At 39.2% G+C, this 21,032-nt stretch overlaps 1 protein-coding gene across 1 annotated transcript; it reads left to right on the top strand.

Annotated features, from left to right (window-relative positions):
* Positions 1-13,540: 13,540 nt before the first annotated feature.
* On the top strand, positions 13,541-14,623 carry LOC138910103 (uncharacterized). The gene is made up of 2 exons (XM_070201326.1): positions 13,541-14,109; positions 14,197-14,623. The coding sequence occupies exons 1-2, from the start codon at positions 13,541-13,543 to the stop codon at positions 14,621-14,623; spliced, it is 996 nt and encodes a 331-aa protein (XP_070057427.1).
* Positions 14,624-21,032: the final 6,409 nt, after the last annotated feature.

The following is a 21,032-nucleotide window of genomic DNA, read 5'->3' as shown; positions in this document are numbered from 1 at the left end:
ACTCCTAAAACCTACACTCCCTTCTTCCACTGGATACCATAGATTGACCCAAGAACTCCATTGATATCTTTGTTTTCCTTCAGAAGAACCCCAAAAATATTTAGCCATATATCTCTCAATCTGCTTGAAAACAGTGATTGGAGGCTCCATAGCTGCTAGCAGATGAATTTGTTGCGACTGCAGTACATGTTTAATTAAAATAGCTCTGCCTTCTATTGATAGAAATTTTCCTTGCCATGCAGATGTTTCTCTCACAATCTTTGTGATTAAATCATTAAAGAAAGAAATCCTCTTCCTCCCACATACAATGGACACCCCAAGTAAGTTATAGGAAATTCTTTATACTTGTATCCTGTGATATCCTTTATTCTTTGAATGTCTTCACCGGAGATAGTTGAATGCACCATAAAGCAACTTTTATCTATACTAATAAATTGTCCAGAACATATTTCATACTTTTGGAGTTGCTGAATGATCAAATTTAAAGATGAATCATTACCAGCTAAGAAGATAATCACATTATCAACATAATCTAGGTGATTGATTTGTGGTCCTTATCTTGGCACTGAAACCCCCCTAAAATCTTGATAACTGGATAGCTGATTGAGTAGTTTAGACAAGGCCTCTGCCCCAATAATGAACAACACAGGTGATAAAGGATCACCTTGTTTCAAGCCTCTTGTAGAATGAAAAAATCCCTTCCTTGAACCATTTATTAGAATAGAATACCAAACATTTGCAATTGATCTCCATATCAAGTCTACTTACTCTTCTGAAGAACCAAATTTTCTCAGAGTGGCCATGAGGAATTGTCTAATCCATTCTGTCATATGCTTTAACATATCAAGTTTAATGACTGTATTACCCCCTTCCTAATTGTATTTCATCCTATGGATAATTTCCCGAGCAAGAAGCACATTTTCTGTAATTAACCTCCGTGGATAAATCCACTTTGGTTCTCATATTGGGATGAAATGGTGCCAATCTATTGCTAATGATTTTTGACAAGATCTTGTTGGTGAAGTTACTGAGACTAATTGTTCGCAAATATGAAAAAGTTGTTGGATTCTCTACCTTTGGAATTAAGACTAAACGTGCATTAGTGTAGAACTTAGTTAGCGCAGCTCCACTGAAGAATAACTGTGCAACACTGACTAAATTAGATTTGATAATTTCCCAGCAAGTTTGGTAAAAAGAGCCACCATACCCATCAGGCCCAGGTGCGCTGTTTGGGTCCATATCAAAAATAGCCATCCTAATCTCTTCTTCATTTGGAATGACCATTAAAGCTTCATTGTCATCTTGTGTAATCACCTGCTTATACAGTCTAAATGATGTAGATTGGTAACTCCTTCAGATGTAAAAAGGTTTGAAAAATGATTCACGGCTTCTTCTGAAATGAGATTATCCCTAGTAATCCACTCTCCATGTTGGTTCATTATTCTATGCAAAGTTGATCTTCTCCTCCTGTCATTAATAATAGCATGGAAATACTTGCTATTAGTGTCACCCTATTTAAGCCATCTAACATTAGCTTTTTATCTTAATATTGATTCTTCATATTTGATCCATCTAGTATGCTCAGCTTGAGTTATGCATTTCAGCTCTTCCATCTTCAACATCATTATCAATATATTCTTCCTCTAACTATTATATTTTAGATTCCTATTCCTTGACCTTGCTAAAAACATTGCCAATTTCCTCCCTGGACCATACACTGAGAACTTTGCTGAGATTTTTAAGCTTCATCTGGAATCTCCTCATAGTATTGCCTTCTACTTCCAGTTGTCAGGCTGACTGAAAAAATGATATGAAGTTAGGCTGTTCAGTCCAGAACTTCAAAAATTTGAAATACTTGATACCCTCATTTTCAGTTGTGGAACATCTAACTAGCATTGGTGTATGATCTAAACCTGTGCTAGCCATGTGTTTTACATTGAACCTTGAAGTCTTTGATGTCCACTCATGATTCACAAATACTCTATCTAACCTCTTCCATATTCTTTTCCATTTGCCTCTAGCATTACACCATATGAATCTAGGCCCGGTATAACCAATAATTCAAGAATAAATTGAGACTCTTTTCTTTAAAATATTAAGAAAAAGGCCTATATATACTTAGCAAAATCAGCTATCCCTTATTCAAAAGTCTCACATATACCATTATTTTCTAATTCCGCAAATAGACTTCACAGTACCAGCTTTTTCTTGTTGAGATGTGGAGGTCTTGGATGCATTTGACAAACTAATTTGGCACCGATAAGTAATTTTTTGTTTTGTACAGGGAGGAACCTATTTTATGTTATATCAATGGTTGTTAAATATATTTTCATTTGTATATCCTACAATTTTATTGTCTCTTTTATTAGGATTTAATCAATATAATATCGTATTGAGTTTTATACGTTTTAGCCGATCCCTATATTGAGATATATATTGAAAATTATTGAGATAGAAAAATAAATTTGATTGCTGAAAGCACTTATAATGACCAGTGTTCTAAAAGGTATGGACGTAGGCCAGATTTTTTATCTAATATGGAAAAATGCGTAAGCCTAGTAGTGCGAATTTTTAATATTTTATAAATAAATAAAATACATATATAAAAAAAATTACATTAAAATTATATAAATTCAAGAAAATTATAAAATTAGTAGGAAAAATGTTATAAACATGCTAATATGTGCATGAACCTTACAAAAACAATTTACTTAAAAAATTGAAAACGTGATCATTACACTTATAACATGATTATGATGGAACATACTTAAAGTTATAAAATGATATTTTAGTTCCTAATAATTCAAAGAATAAAAATGACAATAATATAAAGTTATTGTTTAAAACCTTAAACTAGATAACTCACAAATACTCATTATAATACAAATAGCCAGAATAGAATCTTCAAAATAATACTAAACTTGAGCGTTATCATAAGAAATTTTCAAACCAAAAACTAACTTGAAAATAATAAATTAAAAAATGCAAAAAACAACAACAAAAGAACTTGAAAAAATTGAAGCATAAAAAAAAATACGAGTGCGGAAGCAGAGTTAAAATTGAAGAGCAAAACTCTTTGCTTTATGATTTGCACTTCACAGACAAAGTTCTAAATTATATTTGTTACTCGCTAAACAACAAAAAGAAAATATTATGCAATTAGGTTAAACAATTAGAAAACAACTTCTGATTTCTGATATTTTACGTTGAGAATTTACTCTAAGTTAACTTTTAGAAATCTATTTTTTTTTTAAAAAAAAAAGACACATTAAGTAATTTTGGCTCAAATTTATAAAAGGTCTTGGGGATTACTCCCCAAATGTAACTCTCAGAATGTTAAGACTTATGCCTCGCGGTACTTAAGCCCCCCTAAGTACGCCTCGATGCATCTATGATACTCCTCTAACCCAGGGCTCGCCCACAAAATACATTTTAAATACTGGTAATAACCAGATCTGTTTTCATCATTAAAGGTTTTTAACAATCGGAATGACAATTAGCAAAGTAAAATGTTGGTTGCTAAATGAAAGTATAATGAACGAATTTCTTGTCGCACTAGAAATGTTTTAATGATCAGATTCAGTGTGGGATAGCTTTGACATAGCTAAAATTGCAAGCGCAGGTTACAAGTTAGAATATGTTGCTCCTAAGAAACAAGGTGAGTCCTCAATTGGAGAAATTGACTTGGATGGCATTAGGGGTGGAATGCTGTAATTTGCTATGTCCTTGGGGAACATCCTCCTTTTGCGGTTATACAAAGATACATTCAGAGTTTATGGGGAAAGTATGGGATAGATAGGATTGCTATGCTAAAGAATGGAGTGATTGTAGTTAGATTTGAAACTGAGATAGGAAAACAGGAGGTGATTCAGGGTGGAATTTTCCATTTTGACAACAAACCTCTCATAGTCAAAGCATGGACGCCAGATTTGGAATTCACTAGAGAGGAGTTGCAGACTGTTCCAATATGGATTAGGTTTCCAGGACTGAATTTCAAGTAATGAAGCCCTAAAGGATTGAGCAAAATAGGTAGTTTGTTTGGTAAACCTCTGATGGTAGATCATAATACAGAAAAGAGGAATGGACTAAACTTTGCACGATTGCTGATTGAAGTAGAAATGGATGCCAAGCTTCCTGATGTGATATTATTTAGGAATGAGAAGGGTAAGCTGGTTGAATAGAAAGTTAGCTATGATTGGAAACCTACTATATGTGGTCATTGCTCAAAGTATGGACATGCAGAGGAGGTATGTAGATTGAAAAAGAAAGCACCAAAAGTTCAGAACCAAAATGAAGAAACTAGAGTAAAGCAGGGGGGTGGGCAAACAGAAGTTAGGAATGAACAACCTCGTGAACAAATTACAAGGAGGAGACAAAGGAAAGCACCATAGTTCACCTACTAAAACTGGTAACTTTCAAGCAACTGGGAAAAATAAGACAGATGAGGGGTCAAGTTGGCAGACTCCACTCAAATATGGCAAGATTATGATCAAGCAGACTACACAGATGGAGAGTTCCAACTCTTTTCAGGTGCTACATAGGAATGATACACATGTTGAGTGTTCAAAAAGAGCAACAATGCCAAATGTGGGAGGATAATCTATTCCTCAATTGGGGAATGGATAATTTACTTAGTTAGAACGTTAGGGGGCTCAATGCCCCTAATAAGCAAAAGGATATTAAGCTTCTTTGCAATGAAGAAAAAGTTGGCTTAATAGGCCTACTTGAAACAAAAATAAAAAAGACAAACTAGATGGTATAGCAAGGAAGTTGTTTGCTGGTTGGGAGTACTTATGCAATCTAGAAACTCATTATAATGGTTGAATTTGGATAACATGGTGACCAGACTACTATGTGATAAAAGTTGTTCATATCTCACCTCAGATTTTGACTTGTGAGGTGTTCTTCATCCCAATGCAGCTGAAGTTTGATATATCCTATGTGTACGCCTTCAACACTAAGGAAGAAAGGAAGGAGTTATGGGAAGAATTAGTGAGGCATATCAGGGGATGCACTAAGCCATGGCTAGTACTGGGGGATTTTAACTCAGTGCTACACTCAACAGATAGAATTGGAGGGAATGCAGTAACTTGGGCAGTGGTGCTTGATTTCCAGCAATGTGTGTAAGAAAGTGGATTGATGGAAATGCCTACTCAAGGGATTATATATACTTGGAATGATAAAAATAACGAGCAGAGGATCTTTTTCAAAATAGATTGGATCTTTATAAATGGTGAATAGCCTGATAAAATGCCAACTTGTAATGCTAGATTCCTTGCTGAGGGAATTAGTGATCACTGCCCGGCTAAGGTATCCTTTACAGAGAGAGGATATGAAAATAGAGGTTCATTTCACTTTAGTAACATTTGGGTACACCATCATCAGTTTAATGCAACAGTCACAGACGCGTGAGACATGAATATTGAAGGATATACAATGTACAGAGTGGTGCAGAAACTAAAGCTATTGAAGAAGAAGTTGAAGAGACTACAATCTCATCTAATTCACAGTATTATGGCAGAAGCAGAAGAGGACAAGAGAACACTTTAAGCAAGTTCAGGAACAATTGCAACAGAGCCCTATGAATGTAGCTCTGCAAAGTAGAGAAACTGAGGTCTATAAATAATTCAGGAGAACTTCCATCTTAACAGAAGTATACATGCAACAAAAGAGTAAAGCCAACTGGATTAGATTAGAAGATAATAAAATCAGTTACTTCTATTCAGTAATAAAACACAGGAAGTTGAAGCAAACTATTACACAACTGAAGGATGGAGATGGCAATTGACAGAAAAACCATGATATAATTGCAACCATGTTTGTAGATTTCTAGGAGGATCTATTGGGGAAATATTCAAGTACAAGAACTAAAGCAGTGGAAGGTATCCTGAAGAACGGTAAAATACTGTCAACAGAACAATAGATGAAACTAATGAAACCTTTTGGGGACAAAGATGTGAAGGAAACAATATTTTACATTGGTAGTAATAAAAGCCTAGGTCTTGATGGTTATGGCAGTGGGTTTTATAAAGCAGCCTGGCAAGTGGTAGGACAGGAAGTAACTGAGGCAGTGCTTAAATTTTTTCAGAATAGGAAGTTACTCAAGTAGATTAATACAACTAGTATTGCTCTTATACCTAAGGTGGATGTGCCAGAAAATGCTAGCCAATTCAGACCAATCTCCTGCTGTAATGTCCTCTATAAATGTATATCTAAACTGATCTGTGATAGGCTGAAAGTTTATGTGAACTACTTGATAGCTGATAACCACTCAGCTTTTGTGTAGGGGAGATCAATGATGCATAATGTGTAGATTTATCATGACCTGTTAAGACACTACAACAGGAGGACAAGTTTTAGATGTTTGATGAAAATTGATTTGAGGAAAGCTTATGATATGGTGAGTTGAGAATTTCTTGAGAAAGATTTAATAGGCTTTGGATTTCCAGACATATTTGTTCAATGGATCATGGTGTGTGTTTCAACAACTAGATTCTCTATTAAGGTGAATGGTGTGGGACATGGTTTCTTTGCAGGAAAAAGGGGCCTGAGGCAAGGTGATACTATGTCACCTTTACTATATGTTATAGTCATGGAATACTTATCTAGAGCATTGAAGACAATTAGCATGCTCCCTGACTTCAGATTCCACCCAATGTGCAAAGGCTTGAGGCTTACTCACCTTATATTTGCTGATGATCTCATGATATTCTGCAAGGGTAATGTAAGTTCAGTTAAGAGAGTTATTAAAGCTCTGAACCACTTTGGTATGGTCTCAGGTTTGACTACTAATCTGGACAAATCCAGTATTTTTATAGCTGGGGTGGAGGAGAGCATAAAAGAAGAATTTTTAGCCATTACAGGTTTTTCATTGGGGACATTTACTATCAGATATCTAGGGCTGCCAATATCCCCTAAGAAATGGAGTAAAATAGACTGCCAAATGTTAGCTGGCAAGATTACTTAAAGGATCACTGTTACATATGGTAAGCATCTCTCTTATGCTAGCAGGCTGTAGATTGTTAATGCAGTATTGTTCTCTATACACAGTTTTTGTGGGTCTGTTTTTATTTTGCCTCAAAGTGTCTTAAAAAAGATAGACAAATTGTGTAGAGAATATCTGTGAGGAAAGAGTGAAGATAAAAAGAAAGTGGCACTAATTGCTTGGGAATAAATGTGCTGCCCAAAGAAACTAGGAGGCCTAAATATTAAAGGAAGCAGGATTGGAACATAGCTTCAGTGGGGAAGTTGATGTGGCAACTGTTAATGTGCAAGGAGTCTCTATGGGTTCATGGGGTATATATGAAGTCTGAACCAAATATATGGAGTCAAAAACCTCCCCTAGACTGTAGTTGGTACTGGAAGAAACTGAATTCTCTTAAGGAGGTAATGCAGGATTGGTATATTCAAGGTAGGTATAAGCTCACAAGCAAAGGAGAGTACTCAATCGCTCACAGTTACCTTGCCCTCATTGGCCAATACAACAAGTTTGATGTAGCTACACTAGTATGGACAGCCTTGGCCCAGCCAAAGCATCGATTCATTATGTGGCTAGCAGTCCAAGGAAGATTACTTACCAAAGAAAGGATGCTTAAACTCCACATTCAGGTGGTGGATTCCAGTTGTTGTTTATGCAATGCTCAGGTGTTGGAAACCAATGCACAACTATTCAAGGAGTGTGATTGGAGTAAGTCAGTATGACAGGCTGTGCTGCAATGGATAGGGATAATTGTACAAGTTACTGATGCAAAGATCATGCTGGAATCTATAAAAAAGAAACACTAGAAGGTGTTTAAGAAGGAACTAGTAGCAGCCATATGTGCAACAATGATATATCATACTTGGAGAGCAAGAAATTGGAAGTTATTTCATGAAGTAAATGTACATAGTAGTGAGCTGATAAGACTAATAAAAAGGGGGATTAAGGAAAGAGTAGAGATGCTAAGTGCATCAAAGAAAGCACAGAAATATAGCAGGTTCAGGATATACGGTGTAATTAGAGGATTACTATATTTTGTTGAGGCCTAAAGTCTGCATTCAGAACTTAGGTGCTCTTTATTTTGTACTGGTTTTGGAGGTCAATGGTAATATTTATATTTGCTATAAAAAATCATGCATTAGTTTCCTACCTCCAAAATTCCAATCGATTGAAGAGGAAGGTGAATTCGAGGTTGAATTTGAAGATACAAAATGGAGCTCCCTCGTGCGAGGAGGAAACACTGAGAAAGTGAAGAAGGAAATTCATGCACCTCGCAGACTCCAGTTCTCAGAAATAAGAACATTTGCACCTCCGACTCTAGTTGGTGAGAGGAATGAAAATTTGGAGATCCTTGAAGTGAAGAACAATCGCAGCTCGCATATGGGTAACCCTTGTCTTATGTGCCTCCTTTTATGTGGGATGGTAAGCTTACGGTGAAAATTATCGAGGAAGATATGAAGTCGCAGGGGGAATATTGGATTTCTGTACTGATTGGATGCGTCCTTGGTTATCCATATGAACGATCGATGGTCAATTATACTACATCTGTGTGAAACTTTATAAAAAAACCTAAGATCCTTTATTATGATGAAATTACTATATATTCAGATTCCACACAGTAGAGGATAAAGATATGGTGATGCAAGCTGCCCCCTATACTATCCACAAGAAATTATTTATATTGAAGCAATGGAAAATTGACTTCTATTTTGATCCTGAATACTTGAGCACTATTTCTTTATGGACTAAGTTTTGGGGACTTCCAGTAGGGGTATTAGTCAAGTGAATCTTTAAGCAAACTAGCTAGTGGGGTGGAGAAACTATTGTAGGCTGATAAGTTCACTATAGATTTGGAAAAGATCTCTTATGCAAGAGTGCCGGTGGAGGCGGATGTATCTCACCCACTGCTGATTTGTATTGAAATTGTTACTCCTTTTGGGGTATTTTAACAGTAGGTCTCTTATGATTGGAAGCCCAAGTTTTGTATTGATTGCATCAAATTTGGGCATGAGTCCGCTAACTATTGGAAAAATGCACCAAAGCAGGAGGATAATGAGTTCAAAGAGGCTCCCAAGAAAAAGAGACGAAGAAACAGAAAGAAAACAAAGATCAGTGATCCAGTATGGCAAGTTAAAGGACAAATTTGAATAGAAAATGAAGGATAGAATAATACAATACTGCAGCTTTGGTACCAGATCAGAATGGAAAAATAAAGCAGATCGCAGTGGCTTTTGAGGCAGTACTTGATGGGCAACTTGATCTAGCAGTCCAGTGCAGTGTAAGCGCCAAAAGTAAAGAGCTTAATAGAGATACTATACATAAAGGAGAGCAAGGGAGAAGATTATACAGACCCAGTAAGCTGTGCTACAAATATACAAGTTTCAAACAGGGTTGAAGCATTAAGATAAGAAGTGTCAAGCACTACAGGGGTAGGAAATGTATGTGATATGGAGAAATTAAATCCACATTATCATTACTACTTGAAACATTAGAGGGTTGAGTCTCTCAAAATAGAAAAAGTTGAAGCTCTTTATGGAAAAAAATAAAATTGACCTTATCTGGTGTGTTGAAACTAGAATCAAAGAAATAAAAGCAGAGAAGATCATGCAAAAGGTAGCTAAGAATTGAAGATACTATTATAATTACCCTGCAACAGTAAATGGTAAAATTTGGCTCTTTTGGAAAAGTCATAACTTTGTAAAAAATAATAGAAGTAAAAGAACAGTTTATTAATTTACAAACTGCCAGTTTACTATTTTGCTCTCAGTAGTTTATGCTAGAAATGATGTAGAGACTGATTTCTTGAATCAAAGGGTATCTGATCATTCTCCTATTCTCATGAAATGCTGAAAATAGAAAGGTATTCACCCAAAACCTTTTAAGCTGTTTGTTAGTGTGATGGAGCATCCTGAGTTCAATGAAGTATCACAAGGAGAATGGCAACAAAATTCAAGTGGGGAAGCTATGGTTAGCATATAGAAGATATTGAAGCTACTGAAATACGAACTGAAAGAGTTGAATACTTACATGACATACTATGATAAGAGATTAAATCAAGCTAGACAAGTCTTGGAAGTAGTTCAGGTCTCTATCCTTGCACAACTTTTCTGTCAAAGTTTATTTGGTCAAGAGAAACGTTTGTTGGCTGAGATAGATAAATGGAGCATCATTGAGGAGCAAGTTAGGAAACAGAAATCCAGGACCTACTGGATATCATGTGGAGATACAAACTCAAAGTACTTCCGTGCACAGTGGAAGATCAGAATAAGTAAAAAAACCATCTCTTATGTATACACTGACACTCAAATTAAATTAACAGATCCAATACAGATGGAAGCCACGGGTGAATGCATTCTGGTGATGCCATGTCCAAACTCTGAGTTAACAAAAAAAGAGCCTTGTGTGAGTCTAGAACATAAATTTTCTATGATACAGGAAGTAACTAAAGAAGAGATAGATGCAACAATACAAGATATGCCTGAAACAAATCTCCAGGAATTGATGGCTATCCAGTAGAGTTTTTTTTACTAAAACTTGGGTTGTGGTCAAATAAAAGGTTTATGCTTATGTATTGAGTTTTTTAGAAACTAGGAAGCTACTGAAATAAATGAACAGCACTGCCATCACCTTGGTACCTAAATTTTCCTCTCCTTCTGTGATGACCCGATAGGGCATTTATAGTTTTACCCTTTATTTTATATTTCAAGACCTCGAATAGCTCCAATTATCCTTTCTCGATTTGAGTGCATAGTCCGTGTCCTTTTTCTGGAAGGGTTTTATGAGAAAATTGATGAAAATGCGAAATCGTGCATTAAAACTCAATTGAGTTGACTACGATCAACGTTTTATAAAAGCTGACCCAGATCAGTATTTTGACGGTCCCGGTGGGTCCGTATCATAATTTGGGATTTGAACATATACCCGAGTCGAATTCGGAAGTCCCTAACTTGATTTATCGTAATATGTTGAAAACTAGCAATTTAAAGGTTTTAAGAATTCCTAAGTAGGACCATAGGTTGACTTTATTACTACCGGATTTGGATTACGGTTCCAGAATTTGGTATAGGTTCGTTTCAGTATTTGTGACTTGTCTGCAAAATTTGGTGCAAGACGGAGTTGATTTGACGTGATTTGGACGTCCGGTTGAAAAATTAAATGTTCTTACGTTTCATTGAAAATTTCATTCGTTTTGGTGTCTGATTTGTAGTTTTTGGAGTTATTTTGGTGTTTTGATCACGCGAGCGAGTTTGTATGATATTTTTGGACTTGTGTGCATGTTTGGTTTGGAGCCCCAATGGCTCGGGTGAGTTTCAGTTAAGTTACAGATGATTTTGAACTTAGGAAAATGCGGGTTTTAGTTTCTGCTGGTTTCTGGTGAATGCTTCTTCGCGATCGCGAAGAAACTCTGGCGATCGTGAAGAGTAGTTTGGGACTCGGGTGGATTTACTCATCACGAACGCATAGCAGTGGGGAGTCTGCCCTTCGTGAATACGGCCATTCCATCGCGAACGCGTAGTGTTAGGAGGCGGGGGCTGGGAGAGGAACTTACTATATGTGAACACGAGCCCAGGCTCGCGAACGCGAAGGTGAGGTGGGCTAAGCCTACGCGAACACGTAGAGTGTTTCATGATCGCGTAAGCAAACTGGGCAGTGCCCTTCGCGAACGCGTCAGGTGTCTCGTGAACGTGATGAACACCTGGCGCCCAGTCATTTAAACTTCCAAAAATTAGGATTTCACCCATTGTTTCACCATCTTCTCATCAGACCTCGGCCTTGAGGCAATTTGGGAGAGAAATTTCATCACCCTTTCATAAGTTAGTGTACTTTAACTTGTTTCCTTCTATTTCGATTAACACCCATTAATTTCTAACCTTAATCTATGTTCTTTCATGATAGAAAATTAGGGATTTGGGAAGAATTGAAGATTTTTGTAAAATTAAGATGTAGATCTCAAATTGAGGTTAGATTTTGAAACTAATTATATAATCGGGCTCGAAGGTGAATCGGTAATTGGGTTGTGGTCTGAATCTCGGATTTTGACCAAGTGGGCTCGAGGTTGACTTTTGTTGACTTTTTGGGTAAAATGTGAAGATCTTAACTTTATGTCTTGTAATTGATTTCCCTAGCATTATTTGATGTTATTGAGTCAATTTTGGTTATATTTGATTGGTTTGGAGGCGGAGTTTAGAGGAAAGACCCCGGTAGAGCTTTGATTTGCTTGCGCAGCGAGGTAAGTGTTGGGTCTAACCTTAATTTGAGGGAATAGGAACCCTTGAGCTATGTGCTATGTGAATTTTATGTGTAGCAGTGTATATGCGAGGTGACAAATGTATATACGCCATCAATTACTTGTTTCCATGCTTACCCGTATTTCACTAATTATTTTATTCCATGTCTTAATTGTTACATACTTTAATTGCTTCCTATGACTTAACTTGCTACTTTTCATTTATTATTCTCGTATTAAAAATGGTAATTTCGTTCATTCTTTCCCGATAAATTGCTACTTGCCTTAATTATCTTACTTGTACACTTTAACTGTCATATATTTGGCTTGTCTTGTTGCTCAGTACTAATTGTAGCATTTCTTATTTTGGTGGGAGATTCTTTTTTGGTTTTGCTTTGATATTCGTCAATCATAAAGATTCTTGTGATTCAAGTTGTTAAATTAATTGCACTTATTGATTTTATTCATGGATCGGGTTGCACACCGTAATAGGTGAAATAAGGGAGGATTGTTATTGATATGTCGGAATCAGGTTGCACGCCCCAACAAATAGAATAAGGGAGGATTGATATGGTAAAATAAATGAGGATTATGATATTGATTCTGACTATATGGTGGAATCGGGTTGCGCGCCGCAACAGATTTTACTTGTTATTATTTATATTAATATGGTAAATTAAGAGAGGATCATGTTTGTACGGTGGGATCGGGTTGCGCGTCGCAACGGATTGTGTGTTTTGTATTCCTTATTATATTGTGTTGGCTTCAGTGCTTTCGTACGAGATTTTGAGAATTGGTATTTCTGGTGTACTGATTTCGAGGATTGAGTTGCTTTTCATATGTTATCTGCCTTATTCTATCATTGATGATTGAACCCTTCTATTCTTGTTCTCTCGTAGATAGCGAGAACACACACTGCATCTACAGCTGAACTGGAGCCGGAGCCCCCTATGGCATCTACGACAAGGGGCAGAGGTCGAGGTCGAGGTCGCAACAGAGGCAGAGGTAGAGGAAGAGGTAGAGGTAGAGCTCAGCCCAGAGCTCGAGTAGTAGCACCCACAGTGAAGCCTCAGGTAGATTTTTAGGAGGAGGTTCCAGCTCAGACTGTACCTGTCGGACCACCTCAAATTCTGGAGGGGTTCATAGCCACCCCATTGCTTTAAGACGCTCTAGTCCGTTTGGTGGGCCTTATGGAGAGTGTGGCCCAGACTGGTACATTCCTGGTTGCACTAGCCATCTCTCGGGATGGGGGAGGAGCATAGACTTCGGCTACTCACACCTCGGAGCAGGTGGCTCCCCAGTATTAGACTCCAGCAACCCCGCCAGTTGGGGTAATGCACCCGGTTGTTGCGGCACAGGCCGGTGATAGGACCACTTTGTTTTCTGAGGCTATGTTGAGGTTGGATAAGTTTACCAAGCTCTTTCCTCTTCATTTCAGTGGTACATCTTCTGAGGACCCACGGGATTTTCTGGACCATTGCCACGAGGTGTTGCATAACATGTGTATAGTTGAGACCAATAGGGTCGATTTTGCAGCATTTCAGATAATTGGTTCTTCCCGAAGATGGTGGAGAGATTATATGTTGACTAGACCACCTGGGTCACCTACACTTACATGGGATCAATTCTCACAGCTATTTTTAGGGAAGTTCATTACTGTCACCTTGAGAGAGGAGTACTGCAGGCAGTTTGAGCGTCTCCAGCAGGGTAGTATGACTATCACACAGTATGATACTCGATTTGTGGACCTAGCTCGCCATGCCACTATATTTCTTCCTACTGAGAGGGAGAGAATGATGAGATTTATTGATGGGCTCACTTTCACTATCAGGCTACAAATGGACAAGGAGACCGGGAGTGATATTTCTTTCCAGATGTTCGTAGATATTGCTAGACGGATCGAGTTAGTTCGTGCTTAGGAGAGGGGGTCGGTGTCAGATAAGAGGCCTCGTCATTCCGGTAGTTTTAGTGGTGCCTCATCTGGAGGCAGGGGTACCTTTGGTAGATGCCATCCTCCCATTCCATTTCATTCAGTGCTTGAGGCATCTCACAGTACTTCAGGGAGACGTGATCCTTATGTGCTTCATTCTAGACAGCCAGACTATAGTACACCATCAGCTCATATCAGTGCACCTCCAATTCAGAGCTATCACCGTGGTTATTCGGCCCGTTTCGGTCAACTTCAGCTTCAACAGCCACAACAACAGGATATGTGTTTTGAGTGTGGTAGTATTGGTCATATCAGAAGGTTCTGTCCGAGATTATTGGGCGGTATGACACAACATAGTACTCGTGCCATGGTTCTAGCACCAGTTGCTCTACCGTCCGCTCAGCCAGCTAGAGGCAGTGGTCAGGCAGCCAGAGATGGAGGTCAGGCCATTAGAGAAGGAGGTCCTTCCATTATAGGTGGGGGATAGCTAGCTAGAGGCCGTCCCAGAGACGTAGTTAAGACTTGTGGGCCCCAACCCTGATGTTATTCTTTCCCAGCTAGGCCTGAGGCCGAGTCATCTAACGTCATTATCAAAGGTATAGTTCCAGTTTTCCATACATATTCTTCAGTTCTATTTGATCCAGGATCTACTTACTCCTACGTGTCATCCTATTTTGATTCATATCTGGTTGTGCCTACTATCGGCAGTTGAACAAGGTCACTATCAAGAACAAGTATCCGTTGTCGAGGATTGATGACTTATTTGATCAGCTTCAGGGTGCCAAGGTGTTTTAAAAGATTGATTTGAGGTATGGCTACCATAAGTTGAAGATTAGGGCATCTGATATCCCTAAGACGACTTTTCGGATGTGAGTTCCTAGTGATGTCATCCCCAGCAGCATTCATGGATTTGATGAACCGAGTATTCAAGCCTTACTTGGATTCTTTTGTGATTGTATTCATTGATGATATCCTGATCTACGCCCGCAGTCGCGAGGAGTATGAACAGCATCTTCGAATTGTTCTTCAGACTCTGAGAGATAGCCAGTTATATGCCAAGTTTTCAAAGTGTGAGTTTTGGTTAGACTCAGTCACATTTTTGGGGTATGTTGTACCGGCAGAGGGCATAAAGGTGGATCATAAGAAGATTGAGACAGTTCAAAACTGGCCTAGACCTACTTTAGCTATAGAGATTCGGAGTTTCTTGGGTTTGGCCGGTTATTATCGCCTGTTCGTGGAGGGGTTTTATCCATAACAACCCCATTGACTAGATTGACCCAGAAAGGTGCCCCGTTCAGATGGTCGGATGAGTGTGAGTTTCCCGTAGGTTGAGGATCCTACACGGTGTATTGGGATGCATCTCGCATCAGGCTCAGTGTAGTATTGATGCAGGATGGCAGGGTGATTATATATGCATCGCGATGGTTGAAGGTTCATGAGAAGAATTACCGTGTTCATGACTTAGCGTTGGCATCCATTGTTCATGCGCTGAAGATTTGGAGGCACTATATTTACGACGTGTCATGCGAGATATTCATGGATCATCGGAGTCTACAGTATTTGTTCAAGCAAAAAGATCTCAACTTGAGGCAGAGGAGGTGGTTGGAGCTGTTGAAAGTCTATGATATCATTATTTTATATCATCCCCAGAAGGCCAATATGGTGGCCGATACCTTGAGTAGAAAGGCAGTGAGTATGGATAGCCTTGCGTATATCCTAGTTAGTGAGAGACCGCTTGGAGCAGATGTTCAGGCTTTGGCCAATAAGTTCATGAGGTTAGATGTTTTAGAGCCCAGTAGTGTTCTAGCATGCACATTCGCTCGGTCTTCTTTGTATGAGCACATCAGAGAGCGTCAGTATGATGATCCCTATTTTCTTGTCCTTAAGGACACGGTGCAGCACGGTGGTGCCATGTAGGTTACTATTGGAGATGATGGGGTTTTGAGGATGCAAGGTCATATTTGTGTGCCCAATGTGGATGGGCTTCGTGAGTTGATTCTTGAGGAGGCCGACAATTCCCGGTATTCTATTCATCCGGGTACTGCCAAGATGTATCATAACTTGCGGCAAAATTATTGGTGGAGGAGGATGAAGAAGGATATAGTTGCATATATAGCTCGATGTCTAAATTGTCAGCAAGTAAACCACGAGCATCAGAGTCCTGGTGGTTTGCTTCAGAGGTTAGAGATTCCGAGTAGAAATGGGAACGTATCACTATGGATTTTATTGTTGGACTCCCACGGAATTAGAAAAAGTTTGACACGATATGGGTCATTGTGGACTAGTTGACCAACTCGACACATTTTATTCCAATGGTAGTTACCTATTCTTCAGAGCGGTTAACTGAGATTTACATCCACGAGATCGTCCGTCTTCATATTGTGCCCGTGTCTATCATTTCTGATCGAGGTACACAGTTCACCCCGCACTTCTGGAGGGCGGTACAACATGAGTTGGGCACACGAGTTGAGTTGAGTATAGCGTTTCACCCCCAGACGGACAGACAGTCTGAGCGCACTATTCAGGTATTGGAGGATATTGTTTACGCTTGCGTTATAGATTTCAGGGGTTCTTGGGATCAGTTCTTTCTACTTGCGGAGTTTGCCTACAATAACATCTCCCTGTCGGGCATTCAAACTGCTCCCTATGAGGCATTATATGGGAGGCAGTGTCGTTTGTCGGTTGGATAGTTCGAGCCCGGATAGGCTTGATTGTTGGGTACATATTTGGTTCAGGATGCCTTGGATAAGGTCAAGATTATTCAGGATCGACTTCTCACCACTCAGTCTAGGCAGAAGAGTTATGCCAACCGTAGAGTTCGTGATATTGCATTCATGGTTGGAGAGAGGGTATTGCTCTGGATTTCTCCAATGAAGGGTGTGATGTGGTTCGAAAAGAAGGGCAAGTTGAGCCCTAGGTATATCGTTCTTTTTGAGATTCTTGAGAGAGTGGGAGAGGTGGCATACAAACTCGCATTGCCACCTAGTTTGTCAGCAGTCCATCCGGTGTTCCATGTGTCCATGCTTCGAAAGTATCATGGTGATCTGTCCCATGTGTTAGATTTCAGCTCAGTCCAATTGGACAAGGATTTGACTTATGAGGAGGAGACGGTGGCTATTCTAAGCCAGCAGGTTCGGCAGTTGCGGTCTAAGAATTATCCTTCAGTTCGAGTGCAGTGGAGAGGTTAGACGATCGAGGAAGCCGCGTGGGAGTCCGAGTCGAACATGCGGAGTACATATCCACACTTTTTTACCAGTCCAGGTACCTTTCTATGTCCGTTCGAGGATGGACGTTTGTTTTAGAGGTGAAGAATGTGATGACCCGATAGGTCATTTATCGTCTTACCCTTCATTTTTATGTTCCTAGACCTCGAATAGTTCTGTTTAGCCTTCCTCAATTTGCATGATAAATCCGTGTCCTTTTTCTGGAAGGTTTTTATGAGAAAATTGATGAAAATGCGAAATCGTGCCTTAAAACTCAATTGAGTTGACTACTGTCAACATTTTGTGTAAACAAACCCAGATTAGTGTTTTGAAGGTCCCGTTGGGCCCGTATCGTAATTTGGGGCTTGGGCGTATGCCCGGAATCAAATTTAGAAGTCCCTAGCTTGATTTAACGTAATTTGTTGAAAACTAGCAATTTAAAAGTTTTAAGAATTCCTAAGTTTGACCGTAGGTTGTCTTTGTTGCTACCGGGTTTGGATTACGGTTCCTGAACTTGGTATAGGTTCCTTTCAGTATTTGTGACTTGTCTACTAAATTTGGTGCAAAACGGAGTTGATTTGACGTGATTCGGACGTCCGGTTGAAAAATTGTATGTCCTTAAGTTTCATTGAAAATTTCATTTGTTTGGGTATCCGATTCGTAGTTCTATGTGTTGTTTTTTGTGTTTTGATAGCGCGAACGAGTTCATATGATATTTTTGGACTTGTGTGCATGTTTGATTTGGAGCCCCGATGGCTCGAGTGAGTTTCAGATAGGCTACAGATGATTTATTAACATAGGAAAATGCTAGTTTTAATTTCTGCTCGTTTCTGGTGAATGCTTCTTCGCGATCGCGAAGAGTAGTTTGGGACTGGGGTGGATTTACTCATCGAAAACCGAGGATTTGGACGTGAACACAGAGCAGTGGGGGTTTGCCCTTCCCGAAGCGGCCACTCCATTGCGAACACGTAGTGTTAGGAGGCGGGGGCTAGGAATGGAACTTACTCTATGCGAACATGAGCCCAGGCTCATGAAGTCGAAGGCGAGATGGGCTAAGCCTACGCGAATGTGTAGAGTGTTTCGCGACTGCGTAAGCCAACTGAGAAGTGCCATTCGCGAACGCGTCAGGTGTCTCGCGAACGCAATGAACACCTGACACCCAGCCATTTAAACTTCCAAAAATCAGGATTTCACCCATTGTTTCACCATCTTCTCATTAGAGCTCGACCTAGAGGCGATTTGGGAGAGAAAGTTCATCACCCTTACATAGGTTAGTGTACTTTTACTTGTTTTCTTCCATTTCCATCAACACCCATTAATTTCTAACCTTAATCTATGTTCTTTCATGGTAGAAAATTAGGGATTTGGAAAGAATTAGGGGTTTTTGTAAAATCAAGATTTAGACCTCAAATTGAGGTCAGATTTCGAAACTAATTACATAATCAGGCTTGGGGTGAATGGGTAATTGAGTTTTGGTACGAATCTCATATTTTGACCAAGTGGGGCTAGGATGACTTTTGTTGACGTTTTGGGAAAAGTGTAAAGATCTTAACTTTATGTATTGTAATTGATTTCCCAAGCATTATTTTTTGTTATTGAGTCGATTTTGGTAAGATTTGATTGGTTTGGAGGCGGATTTTAGAGGAAAGGCCCCAGTAGAGCTTTGATTTACTTGCGGAGCGAGGTAAGTATTGGGTCTAACCTTGATTTGAGGGAATAAGAACCCTTGAGCAATGTGCTATGTGAATTTCATGTGTAGCGGCGTATATGCGAGGTGACGAGTGTATATACGCCGTCAATTACTTGTTTCTATGCCTACCTGTATTTCATTAATTATTTTATTCCTTGTCTTATTTGTTACATGCTTTAATAACTTCTTATGCCTTAACTTGCTATTTGTTATTTAGTATTCTCGCATTAAAAATATTAATTTCTTCCACACTTTCATGATTAATTTCTACTTGCCTTAATTGTCTTACTTGTACATGTTAACAATCATATATTTGGCTTGTCTTGTTGCTCAGTACTAATTGTAGCATTTCTTGTTTTGGTACGAGATTCTTTTACGGTTTTGCTTTCATATTCGTTAATCATAGATATTCTTGTGATTTGTGTTGTTAAATTGATTGCACTTCTTGATTTTATTTATGGATCGGGTTGCACGCCACAACAGGTGAAATAAGGGGTGATTGTTATTGATATGGTGGGATGGGGTTGCACGCCGCAACAAGATGAATGAGGGAGGATTGATATGGTGAAATAAAGGAGGATTATGATATTGATTCTGACTATATGGTGGGATCGGGTTGCGCACCGCACTGGAGTTTACTTGCTATTATTGATTTTGATATGGTGAAATAATGGAGGATCATGTTTGTACGGTCGGATCGGGTTGCGCGTCGCAACGGATTGTGTGTTTTATATTCCTTGTTGTATTGTATTGGCTTTGGTGCTTTCGTACGAGATTTTGAGGATTGAGTTGATTATCATAAGTTAACTGCCTTATTTTCCGTATTCCTTTCCTGTTATTATTACTATAATGTGTACAGGTTATTGTAAGTGACCCTCCTTAGCCTCGTCACTACTTCATCGAGGTTAGGATCAACACTTACAGAGTACATGGGGTCGGTTGTTCTCATACTACACTCTACATGTAATGACCCGACCGGTTGTTTTGAGCTTTAGCGCATCGTTCATCGGGTTGAGGCCTTGAATAGCTTCACTTTAGGTATTATGACTTGTACGCATGGTCAGAATTTAATTTCGGGAAGTTTGGAGTTGATTTGGAAAGAAAATTCTAATTTCGAAAGCCTTAAGTTGGAGGAATTGACTAAAGTGTGATTTTTTAGTAAACGACCTCGGAATCAGGATTTGAAGGTTCCAACAGATTCATATGATGATTTTGGATTTGGGCGTATGTCCGGATCGGGTTTTGGATGACCCGGGAGCATTTTGGCGCATATTGTGGAAGTTGGCATTTTGGAAGAATTTCATAAACATTGGGTTGAGGAGTATTTAAATGTTATCAATGCCCGTTTGGGATTCCGAGTTTGGGAGTAGCTCAGTATGGTGATTCTGGTATCGAGAGCGCGTACGGAAGTGGATTTGGAGGTCCGTAGGTCATTTCGGGGTCTTTTGGCGAAAGTTAGAAATTTGAAGGTTTTTGGAAAGTTTGACCGGGAGTGGACCTTTTGATATCGGAGTCAGATTCCGATTCTGGAAGTTAGAGTAGGTCCGTAATGTCGAATGTGACTTATGTGCAAAATTTGAGGTCAAACGGACTTGATTTGAAAGGTTTTGGCACAGAATGTAGAAGTTTGAAGTTCTAAAGTTCATCAAGCTTGAACTGGGGTGCGATTCATGATTTTGATGTTGTTTGGCGTGATTTGAAGGCTCGAATAAGTCCGTATTGTATTTTAGGACTTGTTGGTATAATTTGTTGGGGTCCCGAGGGACTCGGGTGGATTCTGGAAGGTTAACAGATTGATTTTTAGACTTAAGAATTTCTTAAGCTTAATGCTTCTGGTGTAATCACACCTGTGTAACTTTGGCCGCATGTGCGAGATCGCGGGTGCGGCGAATTGCTCGTAGAAATGAGAATGGACTAGAGCTGGGGAAGCTGCATAAGCGGACTGGAGCAGCGCACCTGCAGGTGCACAGGAGCGAGGCAGCTGCTGCTTGTGCGTAAACATG

The sequence above is a fragment of the Nicotiana tomentosiformis genome, chromosome 4 (genome assembly GCF_000390325.3).
Source record: "Nicotiana tomentosiformis chromosome 4, ASM39032v3, whole genome shotgun sequence".
NCBI classification, from domain to species: Eukaryota; Viridiplantae; Streptophyta; class Magnoliopsida; order Solanales; family Solanaceae; genus Nicotiana; species Nicotiana tomentosiformis.
The sequence above is the reverse complement of the archived record's forward strand: the minus strand, read 5'-3'. Positions and strand labels throughout refer to the sequence as shown.